At 40.5% G+C, this 22,085-nt stretch overlaps 1 protein-coding gene across 4 annotated transcripts in view; it reads right to left on the bottom strand.

The window, feature by feature from the left end:
- Positions 1–1,133: 1,133 nt before the first annotated feature.
- Positions 1,134–22,085, bottom strand: part of LIMA1 (LIM domain and actin binding 1) — an 89,783-nt gene continuing 68,831 nt past the window's right edge. For 2 of the 4 annotated variants that reach the window (XM_032876820.1, XM_032876818.1), the window contains 6 exons: positions 21,390–21,538; positions 18,609–18,716; positions 14,749–14,806; positions 12,551–12,663; positions 5,536–5,669; positions 1,134–3,425 (listed from right to left, as the gene is read on the bottom strand). In XM_032876820.1, the coding sequence (XP_032732711.1) occupies positions 2,414–3,425; positions 5,536–5,669; positions 12,551–12,663; positions 14,749–14,806; positions 18,609–18,716; positions 21,390–21,538 (1,574 nt within the window). In that variant the 3' untranslated portion in view covers positions 1,134–2,413. The remainder of the gene's footprint in view (positions 3,426–5,535; positions 5,670–12,550; positions 12,664–14,748; positions 14,807–18,608; positions 18,717–21,389; positions 21,539–22,085) is intronic. The other 2 variants (XM_032876817.1, XM_032876819.1) reach the window with 1 other exon arrangement.

Below are 22,085 nucleotides of genomic sequence, written 5' to 3'. Positions count from 1 at the left end.
CTAGTCCTTGTTTCTACTCTCTGTACTTATGTCTATCTTAGCCCTTGAAAGGCAAAGAAAATGGTTCTTCTAAAATTAATCTCAGTCCCTGCATATCTGATTTATGGTGATATATTCAGCTAATATCCATAAGTGCTGTCCATAGACACACAGACTTTTTTGTATAAAATCAGTAGATTCGTTGAGTACCATGTGGATGGGCTGGAGTATCAGTGAGTCACACAGTAAATGTAGCTAAAATCAAGCCAGGGTTGGATATTTTATGGATGTCATCCTGGATTAAATGTTGAGTAAACAGGGCTTTCTAAATGACTTCAGCCTGTGATGGGGCCAAGAGCAGAAAATAGTACCCTGCCATCCATTTGGAAGACCAGGCAAGACCCTGGACCATACAGTGAGTGACCCTGGAAAAATGTCACAGATAACTCAAAAAGCATGCCCATCTCCAAGGTAATTCACACTCCCATACTTCCCTTAAAAAAAAAAAAAAGTGTTGGGTGGCCCAGTCAGTTAAGTGTCTGCCTTCAGCTTAGGTCATGATCCCCAGGTCGTGGAATCGAGCCCCACATGGAGTTCCCTGCTCAGTGGGGAGTCTGCACCCCCTGCTTGTGCTCTCTCTCTTTCAAATGAATAAATAAATGATACTTAAAAAAAAAAAAAGTGCTTTAACTATTGGGGCAGTTGCCTCTCATAGAAAGGAAATCAAACAACCAACTATTCCTCTGCCCAGAGTGGAAAACACATATATCTTCAAGTAGAGGCCTTTGGAAATTCCCTTTAGCATGTTAGGCATAATTGCAAGGTGAATTGTTAAATGTTGAGTACAATGAATAATAAAAAACCACTAACCGATTTTGAATGGCTAAAACAAACAGCTCATTTTGAATGTACACACTAATTTTCTTGACAAGTTGCCCTCAATTTTTAAGAAAAATTTGTCCTCCTTTAGGACAGATGAGCACCCATGATCGACCCAACACCACCACCTAGTGGTGAGATATACTCATAACACTTATCTTCACTTAAAATGCACCAGACCCATTTGCTTTTTCTTTCCAAACCACTCAAGTAAAAGGAGGTCCTGGGAGACTGTCACAACGTAAAAAAAAAAATGGGAAAGGAACACCGAAAAGTTCAAATGTAAATTAAAAGCTTTATTGAATAAAAATGTTTCAGACTAAGCAAGACTGTAAGAGAGCAGAATATTTTACATCTCTAAAAAATATTAGAGTTAAATCTCTAAAAAGGGAGTACAAAGAAAAGTCTGTAGCTTAAAATACCTCTCTCCCCCACATAGATTTGGAATATCAATTATGTACAACAAATGTACTCAAGTTTATAATGGTCTGAAACTTAACTACTAGAAAACCATCTTCCCGAAAAAGGCCTATAATTGGTTTAATTGCACCCTGGAAATACCGTTTGCCATAAAAATCAATACATTTCAGAGCTGGTAAATATTAAAAAAAAAACTAGTGTCCCAGAAAGGGGATATCAGAAGTGGAATATCGGGTCTGGAAGTGTGGGCTCAAGCGGTTTAAGGCAGTTTTTTCTGTTATTCCTCCTTTAAACTCCTCACTTTTGCTTTAACATGCAACATGGCAAACAACAATACAAAAGATCTTATAAAAATATTGCAGCTTTCAGTATATTAGGAGCTGCATAGAGACTACCAAAGAAGAAAGCAATCATTTGGGGTCTAGTCAAACTTCCCTGGCAAATACCAGAGCTTATAGGAGAGACAGTGGATCTCCCCAAGCACCAAATGTGCTCAAGTGCCCCCAAAGAATGGTGGTGTTATATCTCAAGAATCCAGTTCAGGATATTATTTAGAGAAAAGGATGCATAGCAATAAATCCCCCATATCTATCAAAGTAAGAAAATTAACCTAAAAAATGTTTTAAAGATTAAATATTGGATCTCTTAACAGACGAATACTAAATAATTAAATTGGTACTCATTTAAAAATATACAAACTGTGCCCTTTATACTAAAGTGCATTCAGTCATAATGTTTAGGTCTCTAAACCCCTTCTGTACGTTCCCTAATTCCATAGTTGAATTTTTAGCGTAACAATGTGCTTGTAATCATCTATTTTTATATTGCCTTTTGGGAATACAGTGGAGTCTGGACTTATCAGTTGGCATATTACCCCCCTCACCATAAGACCTTAAAGCACTTACGTATATTATCATTGCTAAAATAGAGGACTTAAGTAATTATCTCTAGAACTTAGAATTGGTTCACTTAAGCTGCAGTATGGGATTTTTTTTTTTTTAAGAACTCTTCCAAAATTACTTGCATATAAATTACAGTTCATGCTAAGATACCTGTGTACGTGCATCACTGTGAGAAAGGGCAGAGGCTCACTAACACGAACACAAATTTAAGGCCCAGCACCACTTGTGGCCTGTCATTCCTCATCCTCATCCTCATCCTCATCATAGTACCGATTTCTCTTTATCTGTTCCTCCACAGACAGCTCTTGAACTACTTCTTCCTCCCACAATCCCACATCCTGGGATTTCTGACTTGGGGTAGAGAATTCCTTCGGGGAGGTATCATCTGCAAAGCTGGACCAATTTGTAGACTTGGGTTCTAGTGGAGACTGCTGCTTGAGGCTTCCTTCATCTTCATCTAAGTTTGCACCATTTTCTGTAAGATTCTCACTCCCCATCTCAAAACTATGATCTTCCTTACTTCTTCCCCCCATCTCCCCTCCTCTAGATTCCTGGTTTTGCCAGGTTGTTTTTCCCACACTACCATTCTTCTCGGAGGTATGGGCATTTTCCACTTGTTTCCTTTCTGCTGTAGCTCCTCCTATCAGCTCCTCACTCTGCTCTGACATGCTCCAGCCTTTCGTTATAGGTGGGGACAAGATTTTTGGGCTCTTGACCGAAGTGGTTCGAAATGAAGCTGCTACGGTGAATGGGCGGCTTCTTTCTTTCAGTGAAGAAGATCGTCTTAGCTTCTTCAGATCCAGATCGACGTCCTCAGGAGCATCAGGCTTGCTGATTTCATCCTCAGGAGGCCATTTGGGTTTGGATACTTTGATCCCTTCCTCCAAGATACTTCCTGAACTACCAAGTTCAGTGGGAGGCGGCCAGGCAATCTTTAGCTTCTTGGTTTCCGCTGGCTTGTCTTCCTTCTCTGGCTGAGAGGAGGCCTTGGCTTCCATGGTTGCTGTCAGCACACCCACCTTAGCAATGGGGGCATCTTCTACCCCTGGGCTCTGAGGGGTCTCGCCTGCATTTGGAAGCTGGGCTGATCTCTCCAAAACCCCTTCATTTTCATTTTTGCTTGCCCACAGATCCTTGTGTGGTCTGTGCCCAAAGCCTTCATCGTAGTTGCCTTTAGCTTTAAAGAGCTGATTGAAGTGAGGCTTGCAGTAGATTCTCCCGTGTAAAGATGCATATGTTCCTAGACTGTTGTTAAAAGAAAAAGAGCATAAAGTTAGTAGACCTGTATACTCTTATTTATACTAGCAGGCTGAAATCTGGCAACTGCAGTATTTTCAGAAGATGCTAATATCTTAGAAAGTATCTTTAAAAGGACATTGACCACCTAGAATTCTTTACCCCCTCCCTTTCAAGCCCATGTGTTTTACTACCCTTATAAAAACATGTTCATTTCTAGGCCTGAACTTTCACAAGACATTCTTTCATGTGGTATATCTTCCTATTTTCAAATGGCTTCACTCCCCTCTGTGAAAACTGTCAAAAAACATTATTTCTTCCAGGAAGTCTTCCCTAGATAAGCCCACCTGTCTCTGACCACTCACAGATTTCCTATTTACAATCTATAACTACTTACAATGATATCCCTTTGTACAAAGTTGTATCATTTTCCTTGTTCCCCTTTTGTGTTATAATTTAAAAGGACATCTCTACAGGAGTAGGTATAATGCCCTGCAAATGGTCTGTTCTCACTAGATATGCCTGGATATGGTGAACAGCAGCCCAGCAAGCAGCAGCCAGGAAGGAAATCTACTCTAATATCAGTGCTGGACAGGCCTTTAGGAGATTTGGTGTCTCTTGCAGGGCAACACATTTTAAAGGAGATATAAAAATAATAGCATTTCCACAGAAGAGATGTAAAAATTCAGAAACATAGAAAAATATGCTTTGGAGAAAAAAAAAATAATACCAGGGGCAGAAAAAGAAACAACGAGAAGAAGTTACAGAGGCACATTTTGGCTCAATAGGAGGGAAAGTTGTGGAGCTAGAGCTATCTTACACTGGAACTAGGTAATATCTTATAAGGAATGCTTGCTCTGGAAAGAAAGCTGGGGAAAGTGGCATCCTAGTTACTTATTTCTCTAAGACTCTCTGATTTAAATGAGTTAATATGGAGTATGTCCCCAATTTGTCACAGATCTTTTTTTTTTTAAAGATTTTATTTATTTATTTGAGAAAGTGAGCTCGGGCAGGGGTGAGGGGGCGGAGGAGCAGAGGGCAGAGGGACAAGCAGACTCCACGCTGAGCAACTAGCCCAACACGGAGCTCGATTTCACAACTCCGAGATCGTGACCTGAGCAGAAATCAAGAGTTCGACACCTAACTCACTGAAGCCACCAGGAGCCCCAGTTTGTCACATTTCTATCCATACTTTGAGTTATGTGGAAGAAATTATAATTATTTTCTCAGAAATCAAAGGAAACAATATACAAAAAAATACATGCTCTTTAAGGTCTATTATTACTGTTATTACCAATTATACAGTTTGGGACATGTAAGGACTTAGACAAGTATACTTTTTTTTTTAAAGATTTTATTTTAAAAATTTTATTTAAAATTTTAAAAGTATTTTATTTATTTGAGAAAGAGAGAGAGCAAGAGTGGGGTGAGTGGCAGGGGAAGACGCAGGCTCTCTGTTGAGCAGGGAGCCTGATGTGGAGCGCAATCCTGGGATTCCAGGATCATGACCTGAGCCAAAGGCAGACGCTCAACGAACTAAGCCACCCAGGCACCCCGACAAGTATACTCTTAAGATTTCCTAACTTTTTTAAATTTTTTATTTATTTTTTTTTAAAAAAGATTTTATTTAGTTATTTATCAGAGAGAGAGAGAGCACACAAGCAGGCAGAGAGGCAGGCAGAGGCAGAGAGAGAAGCAGGCTCCCCACTGAGCAAGGAGCCTAATGCGGGACGACCCTGGGATCATGACCTGAGCCAAAGGCAGTGGCTCAACCAACAGAGCCACCCATGCGCCCCAAGATTTCCTAACTTTATGATTCTGTGAGACCAAAGAGGGATATTCTACTAAATTAAGTCATAGGGGGTTTTACCTGCCACCCATAGGATTTAAGCTCCACATAAATTAAACATGTAAATTAAAATATCAATGTACCAAGAAGTTCCAAACATCACTCTCACTTGATATGAAATACTTGTTACTAAATGGTACTTTTTACTTTCTTCAAGGACCTTTAACAGCGCAGTCTTTGTACAAGAGCTTCTAGTAGCAGAGCTATAAAAGCCAATGACTCCTTCCTGTGGTCCAGCGACAGAGAGATAGCGCACTCTGGTTGGCTTACCTAAGTTTGTTGTTGCAGTAGGAACAACGGAAGCAGCTGACATGAAACACCTGCTGGTTGGCCAAGAGACGCTCCATTGGATAGACTGTCTTCTGACATTCCACACAAGTCTCTCTTGCAGGTGTCTGAAACTTCTAGAAGGAAAAGGGTAGCGTTAGCACAGGCAAGGATGAGTTCTTCCTCTGCTGAGATGTGCCCTGGTTTTACTTTGTTAGCTAAGGGCTCCCTTACCTGTCCATTCTAATAGGAACACTAAGCCTGTTATGATTCTATCGGCTGACTCTTTAAGGCCAGGAAGCTCTCCTGCATCCCTTTCCCTGACTGGCTGGCTGCCCCACGTGTAGCAGCCACTGAGGCAGGACTGCAGAGGAAGGCTTGGACAGGCCACCACATACACACAGAAGTACACATAAAATGGTTTCACAGACAAGAAATTAGGAGAAAATGTCATCACACACGGAAGTTTGTTTGATTCAAGTGCCTGGTAAAAGCAGGACAGACTTTTACAAGAACAGATTCGGAAGGGGATAAATTTAAAGGAGAGGAAAAGCACTGGACTTTGGGAATTGGGAAAAGACAATTTGATAAAGCATCTTTTAGTGTTCGCCATTTATAATCTTGACTTAGCATAATATTTTATCCATTAGGCACAATATTTTTAAGTAAGTCAAAACTGACATGTAAATGTAATTAATTTTAAAGAGACAAACTATTTCATTAGGACTCCAGAAGAAAGCATAGCCCAACAAAGCTATAGGTTCTATAATTTTCTCAGAAACCAATCTGGCTGGCACAGGTGGGAGAGCATGAGAACTCTTGATCTCCGGGTTGTGAGTTAGAGCCCCATGATGGGCATGGAGCCTACTTAAAAAACAAGCAAACAAAACCCCCCAAAAAACAATGGAGAAAACTATTGTAATGGGGAGTGAAAAGTCATAACAGACTGGGAATTCACAAACTGTCTATAAAGGGTGGAATAAGAGCAGGGTGAGCACAGCTCTTTCAGCTGGTAATCCCAATCCTAAAGAAAATAAAATAGGTCATATTATAGCACTGATGAAAGTAAGAATTCCCAAAAGGCAAGTTTTTACTTAAGAAATGGTTACTGGGCTACTAGGGACTGGGGGTAAGAAGACCCTAGGTATTTGTAAATAACTCTTGACTTGCTCCAGCAGAAACACCTTTCCAGCAAATGCAGGAGCAGCTTGCGTTAAGGTCGCAGGAAGCTCTTACAATCACCTGAGTGGGAGGTGGGACGGGGGGCTGGTGGTGCTCTGGCAGCCAAGACCTGCGTGGTGGTAAATAATGCAAATTAGTACCAAGGTCTAGGACTTGAATGGTTAAGATAAGCCAAAAATAAACCAGGTTATGGGCAAGATAGAATTTTCATTTAAAAAAAAACCTGGAAATAGTTCCATAAAAAATTCAGACTGCTGGTTCAGTTGCTACATGATTCACCAGGAGGTAAAGCAAAAAATAGGAATCGTTTCCCAAATGGATCCAGACAAGAAACAAAAGTAGAAAATGGGCAAAAAAAAAAAAAAAAAAGCCATAAAGGGAAATCTCTATAAAAGGGAGTTTAATAGAGTTTAGTGGTAAACTCCCAAATAGCACCAAGGGATTGAAGAACGAAGGAAAAGAACTGAATGGAAATGGCTCCTCAACAGCCCCCTTCCATTCCTAAGGTTAGAGCCCTAAAAAGAAAAACTTAAATAGTCAAAGACAAGTTCAACCTAGTTTATCAAGCACAAGGGAGGTATTTAAATATGATCAAATATTATTATGACTGAATGCTGTTGGAAGCAATCAGGGCCTTATCTGGAGCTCAGAATTCTTACATGGACACTTCTAACAAGATAGGACTCAGTGGAGATGTCACTGCATAGTTTTAATTAGGTTTTCTCTAAAAAGAACTAGGTCCTTGTCTAGCAAGCAGGAAATACATTAAAATGCAAAATAAAATTTGGGTGTAACAGTACAGTTGACAGCATGGGAGAGACCTGGTGCAGATCACAATTCACATGATGTAAAAGTCAGAGGCCAAATGTATCTATTTCTCAGACTGAAACTCTTTTTCAGCTGCACGGTAGCTTCCGCATTTTGAGCCCTTGACTTAGGAGGACAGCATTCCTTCTGGGCAGTAAAGACAGAGCAGGAGACAGGACTCTCCCAGGGTCCAAGAGGAGAGGGGTGTGACTGTGCTCATTCCCAATGGAGAGATCTGGAGCCCGCCTTCCATCATACACACACAGAGGACACACTGAAGGAGGGTGCGGCCCCGGGAACAGAAAGGAAAACCTGAGAGAAAGCTGAAAGCTGAGCTCACGTTAGGAGGAAAGTGGAAGGCAGGAGCAGAGATTAGGTACCCGAGGAGCAGGAAGCAGAAGCTGCAAGAGACAAACAGGAACCTTCGGTGAATACACAGCATTGGGGGGGGCCCTGGGGCGCTTCACTGCGGCTGAGCTGAAACTCAGGTACAGACTCAGATCCAAGAATAAGACCACATTTTCTTGACTTTTCAAGTAATTCTGCTAATTGTGGGCAAAAGCAGCCTCACTCCTGTCTACCTGAGGCTGGAACCTGGCCCAGCTCAGGAGAGAGAGCTGTTCTGAGCCTTCACCCACACAAGGAGTGTCTCATTAACAATTCTTTAGTGTCTTACTGCCTCCCACACCTGACCCACAAGGGCTCTCCCTTGAAAGGAGCCTTCACCCACCCTAGTGAAAAGCCACCCCTCCTTAACATCAAATTAATTGACTGCTAGCCCAAACACCTGACTAACCACAAGCTTCTAATTAACCAGACCTAGCAGAGGCCCATTATTCCTACCCGGTTTTTACATAGACCTTTTCCAATATTATTTAATGTTTATATCGCAGCTGCCCAAGGGCTTTCCAGTTTCATAAAGTCAAGAGGATCCCAATCTGGTAATATGCCAAATCAGAGTGGTGACGTCTGTGCCTTCCCTTTACTTCCTCTGTCCCGGGCTCTCAGCCACTTTTCTGTAATTGCCCCCATGTCTATTCAGACGACAGGAAGCAGAGTCAGTGCCCAAAAATCTCTACCATTATGGTAGGCCTGGCAAATATCCTACCCATGCCTTCATGGTATGCTTGGACTTGGCACGGCAAAACACCACAAAATGCCTTTCATTCCCTCCTTTCCCATCTGTGCAAAATATCTAGGTAATTAAACTGAAATTTTAATTCTAATACTGCCAGTATTAGAATTTTAGACATTATTTTTTATCTTTAAGATATATTTTTTCCCTAGGTCAGATGTTTTTCATCTCTCCTCCCTCACTCTTTTTCACGTGTAGAAACGACAGCACTGTTCCTTATCAAAGCTCCCACGGTCAGTAACAGAATTAAAATTAAAACTCAGAACTCTTGATTCACAAACCAATAGAGCATTTTCTAAATTGTCCTGGCGTGCTGATTTTCCGTAACTAAAGGGAACTCTTTGGGGAGGAGAGCAGATGCTAACCCAAATGAAAATAATCTCCCTCTAGCAGCTTGAACCAAACTACAGTCCTCACTTTGTTTCAAATTCAAATATGTAGATAGTATCTCTGGGTGGTAGTAATATTTACATAACTGATGTTCATAAACACTGTCATGTCTTTCCCATATGAGGGATCTTACAGGCCCTCTGTTGATCAGCATCTATGCAAAGCTATTTTTCTAATAAATGTGTACGACTTCCCCTATGTTCTTTCACCCTCTTATCTTATACACCTATTTCAGTCTAATGAAAGCTCTAGTTTGGAGATTATAGATACATTTATATTTATATGTATATGTAATATATATAAACAACATACATATATACGGGGAGAGACCTGGCAAGAGTCAGTGAAGCTAAATAGCCTTTGGACATGGTGAAATCAGAAGAAAATTCTGTATTGATGTCAGGCTTCCATTCCTCAGAACACCACAAAATGCCTTTCATTCCCTCCTTTCCCATCTGTGCAAAATATCTAGGTAATTAAACTGAAATTCTTCATATACAGTAAACGGATGGGCCAGCTCTATGCAGCCTTAACCCTTCCCCATGGCTTTCCGTGAAACTCTTTTTGACAGCATTTTGGAGATACTCCCATCTTAAACAGACAGCTCTACATGTGGGGGAAAGGTTTGTGCTCTGATAAAGCAGGAATAATGGAGATAGTAAGAAACAATTCTAGATGTCCTTCCAGCATAATTCTAATGGCTTTGCAAAATAGCATAAAACCTCCTACCCTGTCCATAGAGGAAGGGACAGCCAGCAGGGCACAGACAGGGTGCCAGAGTGTGTCCTCTCATGCAGTCTGCCATGTTTTCTCTCCACATCCTTCAGCAGGACCAGTCAAGGAAGCCTTGGCTGTCCTAGTGAGGGCAAGTGGGTGTTCCCAGAGCTGGCCACATCTCCTTAGCTTCTTCCTCTCTATCCTCCCCACCCTAGAAACATTTAGGGGATAACTTCTCTCAGTAGAAGGACTTAAAGCCTACAAGACCTCTGGGTCTCTTGAGTAGAAAGTTCCTGATCTACCTCATAGGGTCCACTGAGCTCCGCTCCCAGACTGTTTTTTGTTTTTGTTTTTGTTTTTGTTTTTTTTTAGTATGAACCTGCAACTTCAATTTCATTAGCACCACGTCTCATCAACTGAGCCATCTAACCAGTGTTCAAAAGACACAAATAAAACTCTTACTTGTAAAGACTAGTATCATTTTATTTTATTTTTTTTACTTTACCAAGCTAAAGTTTGAAATGAATTGAATCTCTACCTCAGATGTCCCATTTTTCAACAAAAGACAGATAGGCACTAAGGAACAGTTTTTCCAGTATGTGTGGGGCCTAGAAATCTATTCTGAGTGAACAAGTTTATTCTGGGCTGTATGTAATTTCCCCAAGTGGAGAAACAACTTCTGTCGCATGGTCTATAGCCGTGAGACCAGTGACGCCAGAAGGTCTTCCTATAAACACTGAAGCGTATATATATACACACTTGCCTTCAGAATGTAAAGGATAAATGTGAGGAGGAGAAAATAAACTACCCTTAGATAAAAGTGGAGATGTGATGGAGTCCCATCTGTAATCATTTGAGCTTTGGACCACAGGCAAACACAGGAGCCAGGCCCATTTACTCCAGTCTTTACACAATGTTCAAAACCTGAAGTGTCTGTCTGGTGAAAGCAGGCCTGTCTGCATTCTCCTGCTGAGTGTCCGGGGCCAAAGAACAGGGCTGGGTCTCGGACAGGTACAGGGGGAGCTTCATCTCCACCTCCCCTCATCCCATGTATGCTAGGGAGGACCTAAGTGAGGTGCACTCTGTCATTCAGCACTCAGCAGCTAAGACCCTGGAGTCTGAATCAAGGAGAGACCTCAAAAGTTCAACCTAGTACCAAGAGGTCTGACCTAGCAGTTGAGGGAGGGAAACAAGCCTAGGCTGAGAATTCACAGATCCTCAAGAACAGATTTTAATTTTTAGACAAACCATGGAATTTCCCTAAGCCCCCAGTCCATGGCGAAGTCAGATTTACTGGCTTGTTCTTTATCCACAACCACAACTCAAGGACTCACTTCTGGGCAGGGTTGCTGTTGGAGAAGAAATTAACCCCACAGCATTTGCTACTTTGTTGGGCTCCAGATACTGGACAAAGTGCTGATGACAGCATGAGCTGGACTTTAAGGCCATCAGAAGAGGGGGGTCATGCTGAATACAATGGGCAGCTCAATCACTGTAACTCCGTCCTTCCTTCCTTTACCTGCTTTCTCTTGCTACTTTCTTCACCCTCTGCTCTTCAATCTCATGAATCTGCTCATGAATCTCAGCTTCCCATAAAGTTCTCATTTATATTCTTCACTCCGCCCCTTTCCCTTTTTTAACTCGCCTTTTCAGTCCCAGATTGTCCCCTTTTCTCCTTTTGTTCGGAATTTTCATCTATGTCCTCTTCTCTTCCTCCTTTTTGTGCACTTGAACTTTCATCAAAGCACCAGTCATGCCCACAATTGAGAGGTACAAGCACAGCTGATGGGTCCAGGAGGTTGGGGACTGGGGCCGTTACAAACCATCAACACACCAATTCTATCTACTGTAGCCTTTCTTTGAAATGTCAAAACTTTCTAAACAAAACCAACCTACTTAAGAGAGCACCAGAGGAGAAAGACACTAAAGAAGTGTGCCTATGTTTGGTTATTAATCCATGTGGCTAAATTTGCACCACATTAGCAAAGCATTTCATTATAACAAGTCAGGTAATGAAGTCTAAAGTAGGTATTGAGTGTTTTTTTATTTTTAACTTTTCTTTTATGAGTATATATTTATTCATATAAATATATGGGAAAAGACTGTTTTTAAAAACTGATGAATAAAAGGTGGCCAGAGATTGAGTGGCCTAGTAAAGTTTTCTTAGGGTACAAAACTTTTATACATTCCTTAACATCTAATATTATATATCCTAGTATGAATGTTATTGAGTGCCCCATTTTACAGCAAATGGGCTGGCCAACCCCCACTGCAACGTACACATTCTTTTTTTAAAGAAGCTAACCACCAATCATGTTATAGTCAAGTTCTTCAGACCAGGGGGCCACTCTCTCTAAGCTGACATGCACATCCCCATCCAATGGGCTGATTTAGTTTAACAGATTTCTTGAATTTCCCATTTTGTGGTCTTTTGCCCATTCACAGATTTATGGACTTGGGCATTTTTTCCCCTCAAAAAAAAAAAAAATTTTTTTTTAAATAAATAGATCCCACATCATTTTCTTTAACTTTGGGTTTCCCTAAAACTTTCATGAATTTTCCAGATTTCAAACTGAAAGTTATTACTGAACCTCTCCCCTCCTGGCTCAAACATCTGAGCAGAAGAACAAGATTTCCAGCGTAAGAGACTGGCTTAAGTATGCTCTTACTTGATGTTTTCATCCCCAGGAAAGCAAAAACGGGTGATAATGAACATAATGATGTAAGGTGCAATGAGCTTTACTAGTAAACCATGTCTAAAGGCTCTGAGAGAAATAGCCACCATACCTTCACCACTTTGGGAGGGGAATTTTCAGAGAGGCTGGAGGCTCTGGCATCTGGATTTAGTGGCTTGGGATGGACAGGCTGCTGGACCTCACTCTTGAACTGGGAGTTACCTGCTTGAGTTACAAAAGGAAGACATTTTATAATACCTCAAGGGAAGTCTCAGAAATAATTCCTCCCCAAAGCAGAAGTTGGACACCAAAGAGAACTTTTCAATACCAGGAGAACACAGCTCTTCTAATACTAAAAGTTATGCTCTTAAGTTCTGAGCTGGGAGGCTTTCTCACCCTTTGCCATACACTGCAGAAATCCAAATCACCCGATCTATAGAACTTTCTGCCCATGCTCTCCCTCCTACCCTGTCCCCCCCCCCACCCCGATTTGTCATTTTTAAAGCCTTTTTTTAGCACATGATGTAATGAGCACTGGGTATTATGTAAGACTGATGAATCACTAAACTCTACCTCTGAAACTAATAATATACCATATGTTAATTAATTGAATTTAAATTTTTTTAAAAAGGCTGTTTGTAGATGTTAATGACCTTTTTGGTAGTTAGCACCCCCAATAACTCCTTTTGGGATGCTTCAACTGAAGTTGGAAAAATGATGGATTGTGAGGATATAAACTTCCTACTGCACACGCACACCCTCACCCAGACCCACACATGTGCACATGTGGGTGTGTGTGTGCAATTTGACACAATCTTTTTGGTCAGTCCTATAACAAATATCTATGGATAGAGATTATGGAAAAAGGCTTCATGAAGCTTTTTTCATAATCATTGATGTGTCACCTACATAAGTTAATTTTCTGCCAATATAGTCATTGTGTGGAAAACTGAGCAGACACAGAAAAGTACTACTAAGGAACAATAAAAGAATTCCTTAAAATCTAGAGTTAGGTCAACAAAGTACTAAAAAGTTAAGGCTTATTTTTCAAATGTTTTGCAAACCTAGTCAAAACTCAGGAAAATTTCTAGTCCAAGCAAAATGACTGCAAAAGGAATGTTCTTGGATTCAAGTAGCAAATTTCTCTCTGAAATTTTAAGTTACAATTTACTAGATATTTGTTGAATTCATATTTCTATTTTAGTTGCTGAGTTTTCAATGTCTAGTGAAGTAAACCTGGGGAGAAGCTAGAAATCCACATATATAAATTTTTTAATTTTTTAAGACTTTTTTTACTCATTTATTTGTCAGGTACAGAGACAGAGAGAGAGAGCACAAGCAGGGGGAGCAGCAGGCAGAGGGAGAAGCAGACTCCCTGCTGAGCAGGGAGCCAGATGTGGGCTCCATCCCAGGACCCTGATCACCACCTGACCCGAAGGCAGACACTTAACCAACTGAGCCACCCAGGCGTCCCAGAAATCCACGTGTATCTTAAAAAAAAAACACTGAAAATCAAAATCAAAAGTGGATATAGTAAAGAATGAAAGAAAAAAACCCAGAAAGGTTTCTGTTTTTGGGAGAAGTGAGGCTTGAAATGGATAAAAAGGTGATAAAATTCAGCACCAACAGGAAAATCTCTAGAATCAGGCTAGAAGGTGGACTGTGGTACACATGTAGGTAAGCAGAGAAAGATATTTTTAAAAGAAAAAAAAATTTTTTTAAGATTTTATTTATTTATTTATTTGACACAGAGGGAGAGAGGGAACCCAAGCAGGGGGAAAATGAGAGGGAGAAGCAGGCTTCCCGCTGAGCAGGGAGCCTGATTCGGGGTTTGATTCCAGGACCCTGGGATCATGACCTGAGCCGAAGGCAGATGCTTAACACCTGAGCTACCCAGGTGCCCCAAGAAAAATATATTTTTGAAAAAGAATGCCAATTCTTTATCCCTGTAAATAAATAAAATCCTTCTTGGCCAAACTCCTGTTAAAATGAAACTTCAAAATTGGTTTTTACAGCTTGAACCCTGAAAAGGTTTGATACAAAAGGCAGGATACTTTCGATGAGAGAAGGACCAAAACTATTCGGTTTGCCCCAAGTTAATCATATTGAGCTTAACTTCTCCCTAAGCCATGGAATGTGTGAAGGGTATGCAAGCGTAAGTCCTTAATACCAAGTGAAAGATTTGATCAGCTCAATTGCTGGGTTTAATATGTTGCATTCGCAGCACTGCCAGCAAAGGGGACATTCCTAGACCAAATACAGAATACAGAACAAGAACCTCATCCTCCAGATCTAAGAACAAATGCTTACGGGAGTCATCTTCAGCAGGCGTGGAACGGACTGCCAGGCTATTCTCAGTTGCAGAAACCTACAAAAGGGAGGGATTAAGAATCACATTAAAAATAAAAGAGTAGACTGCTGTTAATGCCATAAAAACCTGCTGACTCTAGTCAGTCACTGGCTGCCTAGGGGAAATAACGGGCCCCAGAACAGCTGAGCATTTAAACAAGAGGCAGCAAAATGTCTTTTATGAGGATATTAACATGCCTCTCAATTACAGAGTAACGGGAGAAATAGACTGCACTCAGCTGCCAAAAGTGTGCATCATCTCCCTTTATAAAAGAACTTCTAAACCATATCTTTCTACTGTCAAATTAAAAAAAAAAAGGGCAAAACAAAACCCTCTATCACAGAGAACAGAGCTCCTTACCATAGAACTATAACTCACTCCAAGGCGAGATGAAGTCTTTACAGTAGGAACTATTCTTAATCCTTTAGCTTCGTAATTCCTTATTTCCCAACCAGTTACATTCTGCTGAAACAAGCTTACAAGTACTGAAGACCTTTTGATAGCCAAAAGGCAAACTGACCAAAACCCAACCTCTGGTATCATCTTCAAGGTTAGTTTTTCTTTTTAATCCCAGTCTCAAAATGGCATTGCTTAACAAAACGGCAGATCTAGCTAGGCCTTTTGGGTATCTTCCATCGCACTCAAAGTCATGAAGGGTCAGTAGGTGACCCAATGTGTAGTCTTCGTGTAAACGTCTTTCATTCAGATGTCAGGGATTTTATGGCAATGCTGAGTGTTTCTGTCAGGATGTCTAATGTAGTGAAGAAATTCACAAAGGAGTTTAAGTCATTGGCTGACTGCACCTGAATTTTTGCAAGGTTGTTTTTTCTCATTATTCTCTCTCTCTCTCTCTTTTTTTTCTTTTTAAGTAGGCTCCACACCCAACATAGAGCCCAATGCAGGGCTTGAACTCAGGACCCTGAGATCAAGATCCTGAACTGAGACCGGGCCAACAAGGTGCCCCCACTCTGTTTTCATTACAGTAATTCTGACATGGCATAGAGCAAACCAATATAATAATAGTCAACATTTACTGAGTGTTTAGTATGTGCCAAGTATTGGAATGATCACTTTACATGCATTATCCATTTAATGATATGAAAGAAATTACAAGCTCTTCAATTCTTGTTAATTAGTAGGTGCATCCATCCCAGGATGTTCCTCTCTCACCTCTAATTTTGGTCACCTTGAACCTGCAGGGTAAACTTACTGCCAATCATGACATCATTGCACATGCCCAACCAGCTGACCTCACTGCAGGAACTACCAGGAGAGGGCACGTGAGATTTGCTTCAACATTTTATGAAAGGAAAGCTCAATTTCGTTTATAAGAGGAGAAAGGGAAGAACAATACCCTGACAGAATATTCTATTTCAGAAAGTTCACCCTAGCATTAATGTCCCTTTGTAACAAGTTGAAGTTCAAATAGTTCTTGGGTATCAGTTAACAAAAGCTAGGCAAATAGCTGAAAGGATAACAGGTTCTGAAAAATTTTATGAATCTGAAGGCAGCCCCAGCTTTAGGAACCTGCAGTATGTACTTGAAGACTGTGTTCTGTCTTTATCTCCTTTCTTCCCCACCCACGCCTCAATTCATGGTTTAGTTCCACTGATGCCCTTTTAGGTTACAATTACAGTGTTCCAATCTTCTAGTTCAACTCAGAGTTCTAGTTTCAAATCAGTGTGAAGACAATCAAGAAGCAAACACAAAATTAGATTAGGGACAATCCAAGCATTATTTTCTAGATGATCATTTCTCAAACTATGCTCCCGGGATAGATGGGGAGATTTCAGCGCTGGCAGTATTTTTCTCTTAAGTTTCTTTTTTATAGTATGTAACATTTTAACTCAGTTATTCTTAAAAAAAAAAAAAAAAAGATTTTATATTTAAGTAATCTGTACACCCAACATGGGGCTTGAACTCACCACCCCGCAACCAAGAGTTGCACATTCCACTCACTGAGCCAGCAAGGCACACCAACTCAGTTTATTCTTAAGACACGATCTCCCACTTAAAGATACGAAAACCAGGCAGTCTAATAAAGAGAACTCACTTGATACATGGCATGTGACTCTTGGGACTAATGCGTAAGCCCACTGTTCCAAGGATATATGTAATTTTTTTTAAAAGATTTTATTTATTTATTCATGATGGGGACTCAATCCCAGGACTCTGGGATCATGACCTGAGCTGAGGGCAGATGCTTAACCATCTGAGCCACCCAAGTGCCCCAGAATATATATAATTTATTGGATGATTTTATGATTACAAAATAGCTGCCAAGTATTTTGTCTCATTATTTCAATATACACTTGTAATATGTTTTTGTAAAATAAAGAGATTTAAATTTTTCTAATTTTTTTTTCCTGTTGTATCATAAGATTCAAATTTTGTAGCCATTAATCTGAGGCCATTTTTCCTCTGTGCATACTTTGGTCCAAAATATGTAGTGGATTTCATAAGTTCTTAATTGGCATTCTGTCAATACAGCATGTTTTTTTTTTTTAAGATTTTATTTATTTATTTGACAGAGAGAGAGAGAGCATGAGCAGGGGAGAGGAACAAGGGGAGAGGGAGAATGTGGGGCTCAATCCTAGGATCCCAGGATCATGACCTGAGTTGAAGGCAGACACTTAATTGACTGAGCCACCCAGGCGCCCCTATATCATGCTTTTTAAAGTCTCCTATAGTCCAGTAAATTTGACAACTATTGCTCTTAATCCATGTTAACGATCTCCTCACCTTTTGGAAGAACGGCCTCAAGGGTATCAATATGTGTAACCGAAGCAATGACTCTTCTCCTAAGATTAATCACTGTGACATATTTGAAAGCTCCTTTCTCCTCATCTAACTTAACATTTGGATATCATATTGATCAAAGACAAAAACAAAACAAAACCAAACCTGGGTAATGGACTGGCAAAGAGAATGATAAATTCACCTGTCATAAATGTTGTTACGTACACCAACCAAGCCATTCATCTAATGATAGGTACGTAAAACACAAATATCATTTGCTTAAAATCTTCCTAAGGTTTTTCACCTCGGCAGGACTCTATCCAAAGTCTCAAGCGTGGCATATATAGCTTCTCAAGATCTGGCCTGGCCCTCTCCCTCCACTTGGCTTTCTCCATTACCTCTATGTGCCCTGGGTCCTAGCCTCTGGTTTCCAAACCTCTGTTTGTGTCTACCTGGAATGCCCTTCGTTCTTTTTACTCAGCCTTTCCCTATTCACTTGGTCATCCCACGCATTCTTCAGGACTTGGCTCAGACAACACCTTCTTGAGGAAGTCTGGTTAAATGTCCTTAGTCAGACACTGCTTTAGGATAGCCAACCTGTTACTCATCTCCCTTCTTTCTGTTAGCTCCCTTGCAGATAAAGACCCCACAGAATGGTTCGTTCTTATTTAGCTTTTAAGCTTAGCATTTCCTACGCTTAGCATAGTGCTTTGCTTTCAAAACAGTCTGATGAAAGAATGAACTTGTCTTGCATACAATGTGTTAAATGAAGAATACATGAATTTCTTGAAGATATCACCTCTAATCAAAACAGACTTCTAAAAATCACTTAAGCGCTATACCCTCTGAGCATCTGCTGAGTGAAAGAATTTTCCAGTGAAGGTTCATTATTTGGTCCGCTATGAGTTGCGGAGTTCCCCAACTGAAATTATGTGACCTGCAAAAATGACAATCTGTCCTGGCAGCTGTTACCAAATTCCCAGACACTCTGCAGCCTAGAGTTAGAGTGGTTTCTAATTTTAAGCATCTAATTTAGAACACATGCTTCCTTGGCAACTGGACATCAGACTTTTCAACCCACCTTCTCTCCAACCTGATGGGAGATGCAGACCTCAGGATCCGGGGGCACATTCTCCTTTTGCTCCAACTTATGAGTTCTGATTTCACCGCCATTGGCTCTCAAGTCATTCTACAAAATAAAAAGAATCTGTGAACGAAAATAAAAAAAGCTCGCTATTCCACGCTCTTCATAGCACATCCATTAAATAAATTTGGAACGGTAAAAGAAAAGTTCCTTTAAGAAGCCTCGGGTCAAATCAACCCCCTAATTCTCACAAGCAAAACCCATTGACTAGTGAAATGACAAAAGCGGTTTTGTGGACACACACCTCAGAGTTAAATATTTGTACACTAGTCTAAAACTGGGTGCTCATTAGAATACAGACATATCAACAAAGACACACACAGAAACCAGCCCCAGCACACAATGTTCTTGTGATTCACTCCTCTAGCAGCAGAGCTTGTGGGAATGCAAAGCTTGTGAGTTTTATCAGAAAAGACCATTCTGGAGCGGGGGAAAGGAGATGCCAAGTGCCAATAATTAAGAAAATATACTGACCATATATATAAATGCTCGGCCTGGAAAGAGAGACAGGGATCATGCACACATATAAAAACTGAAATTATATTTAATGACACCATAAAACAACCTTTTTGGCGAGACTTTCAAAAACATGCTTCTTTTGGCATAAAATTCATACGCTGTATTAAAGACATACCTTATTCTACTTCTCAGAACAGAACCTCAACATAAAAAAGCAGGCATTAATACAATTGTAAGGAGTAAGCAGAATCACATTTCTTTTCCTTGCAAAGAACACTTGGGGAAAATATTAAAATTAACTTTACCTACTAGATCCAAAATCAATAGAGTGGTAGATGAATATGGACATTTCCTACGTTTAGTTTGCTACCTTTCTGAAAGTCTGGTATCTTTCTGTTCTCCAAGATTCTTTAGGCAGGGCAAGAAAACAAGCCACGTATGGCCACAGGGCCAGTGTGAGTGGCCTCAATCAGGACCTGGTTGAGATGTGGGATCCCTGACTAAGGGACAAGGCTCCCTCTGGAGGAGCATTCATGAGGGGGAGCTGGGAGCCAATGGTGCAGAACCCAACAGGACAGCTGAAGGACTCATTCCTGACTCCATCTTGAAGCCCTGCTTCCAGAATCATGCCAGGGAATGTGCGCCTTGTTACAGCCATCCTCTGGAAGGGGCCTGAGAAATTCTTTTGGGATGAGATAAAATGTACTTTTTAACAAGAATTCCTAAAGACTTTTCAACTCTTAAAATTTACAGAGCAGGAGAACTGCAGCGCTGAAACCTTATTAGGACTTAAAAAAAAAACACCTCACTGAACAGGTTTTTCCACTTCGGGAGTCACCTGGTTGGAATGTTTATAGCAGGAGGGCAGAGAGAAGGAGCAAAATCTTGAGATGAGGGAAATAAGCTCCAGAGATCACCTGTTTGCTCGATCGATCTGACCTCCTTCTAAGAGAAGTCTAACTTTGCTCACTTTCACGCTGTCGGTGAATAAAAGTGTTCCATTTTACAACCAAGTTATACACATCATCTCTTCTTTAAAAAACCACAGTGAAAAATCAGTATGAAATCATTCATTGCCCAGAGATTCAGTCTACCAATAAGTACTATTGGAGAAGGAATATTTAATAATGTGAGGAAAAGAAGGCTCAATTTCTGGAATACAAGTTCTGATTTCTAATAGGTACTCATTTCAGTCTGCCTGGGAACAAATAAAATTCAATACTATCATCCAAATTTGTTTAAAAAGAAAAAACCAAAAACATAGGACACCAAGAGATTTGTGGCTTGTATTCTGAATCTCAGAAGGAACAAATGTTTGAGATACATATCTATGCATATGTAGAGGGTTTTTATGAATGTGTAGGTATGAATAAATGGCATTTAACAGGTATCTTTCCTTAAGGAGTTCTGTAGTGTCAGCCTGCCAGGTAAGGCCAGGAAAACCGAAAACGTAAAGACCCTCCATTCGGTTTAGAATACCACATTTTTATGCTTACAGAGCATGTCATCTTCCTGTTGCTTCTCCCTCCCCTTTACCTAATCACTGTTCTATTTCCTTAGAAAATCATTACATCATAAGAAGTGAGGATTAAGTAGGCCATATATTGTATGATTTATTTATATAAAATGTCCAGAATAGGTAAATCCATAAAGACAGATTAGTGGTTGCGAAGGACTGAGGGGCAGGGGAACTGGGAGCAACTGCACAGGTATAGGGTTTCTTTTTGGGGTGATGGAAATGTTCTGGAATTAGTGATGATAGCTGCATGATCTTGCGAATATACCAAAAATCACTAAATTATATGTAAAAGTGGTTATTTTATGTCATGTGACCCCTAAATCAAAAAAACCTGTAAGAAACCTCCCCATCCCACATTAAAGTCACATATATCCTATATTTCTTGCTAATATTCTCTCCTCCTTTCCTCAAAAACAAGTGTTTTGTTAAAACTAACAGCTACTTTTTTAGCAACAACAACAAAATTAAGCAGAACAGGCAGGAAAACTCTCCATGAAATTACTAGATGGTAATAGCACCAATGAAGGAGTGGGGTGGGAATGAGGCCTAGGAAAGCAAAGTCAGGATTAGAACATGATAAGGATTCTGAATGAAGCTAGGGTAGGGTTTACACAGAAGGAGAGTGGCTTGGGACAAGGGATTGAGCAGGGCTCTCTGGTCGGGGTCTGGGAGACATGTCTAGTTTCTGTGCTCATTGATCACTGGCTGGATGAAATGAACGGATGACGGGGAGCACATACTGTGGAGCTGGTGGAACTGGTCTGCTTGGACACAGCCGCCTGGTACTTGGCCATTCGATCCTTGATGGAGGTTTCAGACAGGCGTGGTAAGTCCAGATTTCGCCTGCTCTCGCTTTTCTCTACGTTGAATGTGGAAGATGACGACTGACCTGGAAGCACACGAATAATGTGCTCTATCAGAAGATAATATGTGATTTGAATAGTTTCAAGATTTTAAATTTGGGGCTATTGGAATTGGATGTAATCCATTTCTTCTATGAAGGGTACAAAGAGGAAAATCGGGAATATAACTATTACTTACTAGGTAATAGCTGCTCATTTTCCCAACATTAAAAGGAGAACCCTTTCCATAAATGAGCATTATATATTTAAACATCTTGGCTTATTTAACATTGGAAAAAACTAGATCTTAATGCCATTTTAATTTGCATTTCTTTACCAGGAGGCTGATGATTTTCCTGTTAATTTATTTTTCTTCTTTTGTGTAATGCCTGTAAAGGCTGCCTTCCAAATATAATAATTACGCTCTCGAGGTGTTATGTTACCAGTGGTAATATAGGATTACCGATCTTGACAGAGGACACTGCAGCCCATCATGGCAGCCGCGAGTCCCAGATGACCGCAGAGCCAAAATGGTCAGCAGTACTTCCCTCGTTATCCCACAAGGGGCCCCTCGGCTGTTACAAACACAGTTAC

This window comes from Lontra canadensis, unplaced genomic scaffold (assembly GCF_010015895.1).
Source record: "Lontra canadensis isolate GAN:19392208 unplaced genomic scaffold, GSC_riverotter_1.0 scaffold59, whole genome shotgun sequence".
Classification (NCBI taxonomy): Eukaryota; Metazoa; Chordata; class Mammalia; order Carnivora; family Mustelidae; genus Lontra; species Lontra canadensis.
The sequence above is the reverse complement of the archived record's forward strand: the minus strand, read 5'-3'. Positions and strand labels throughout refer to the sequence as shown.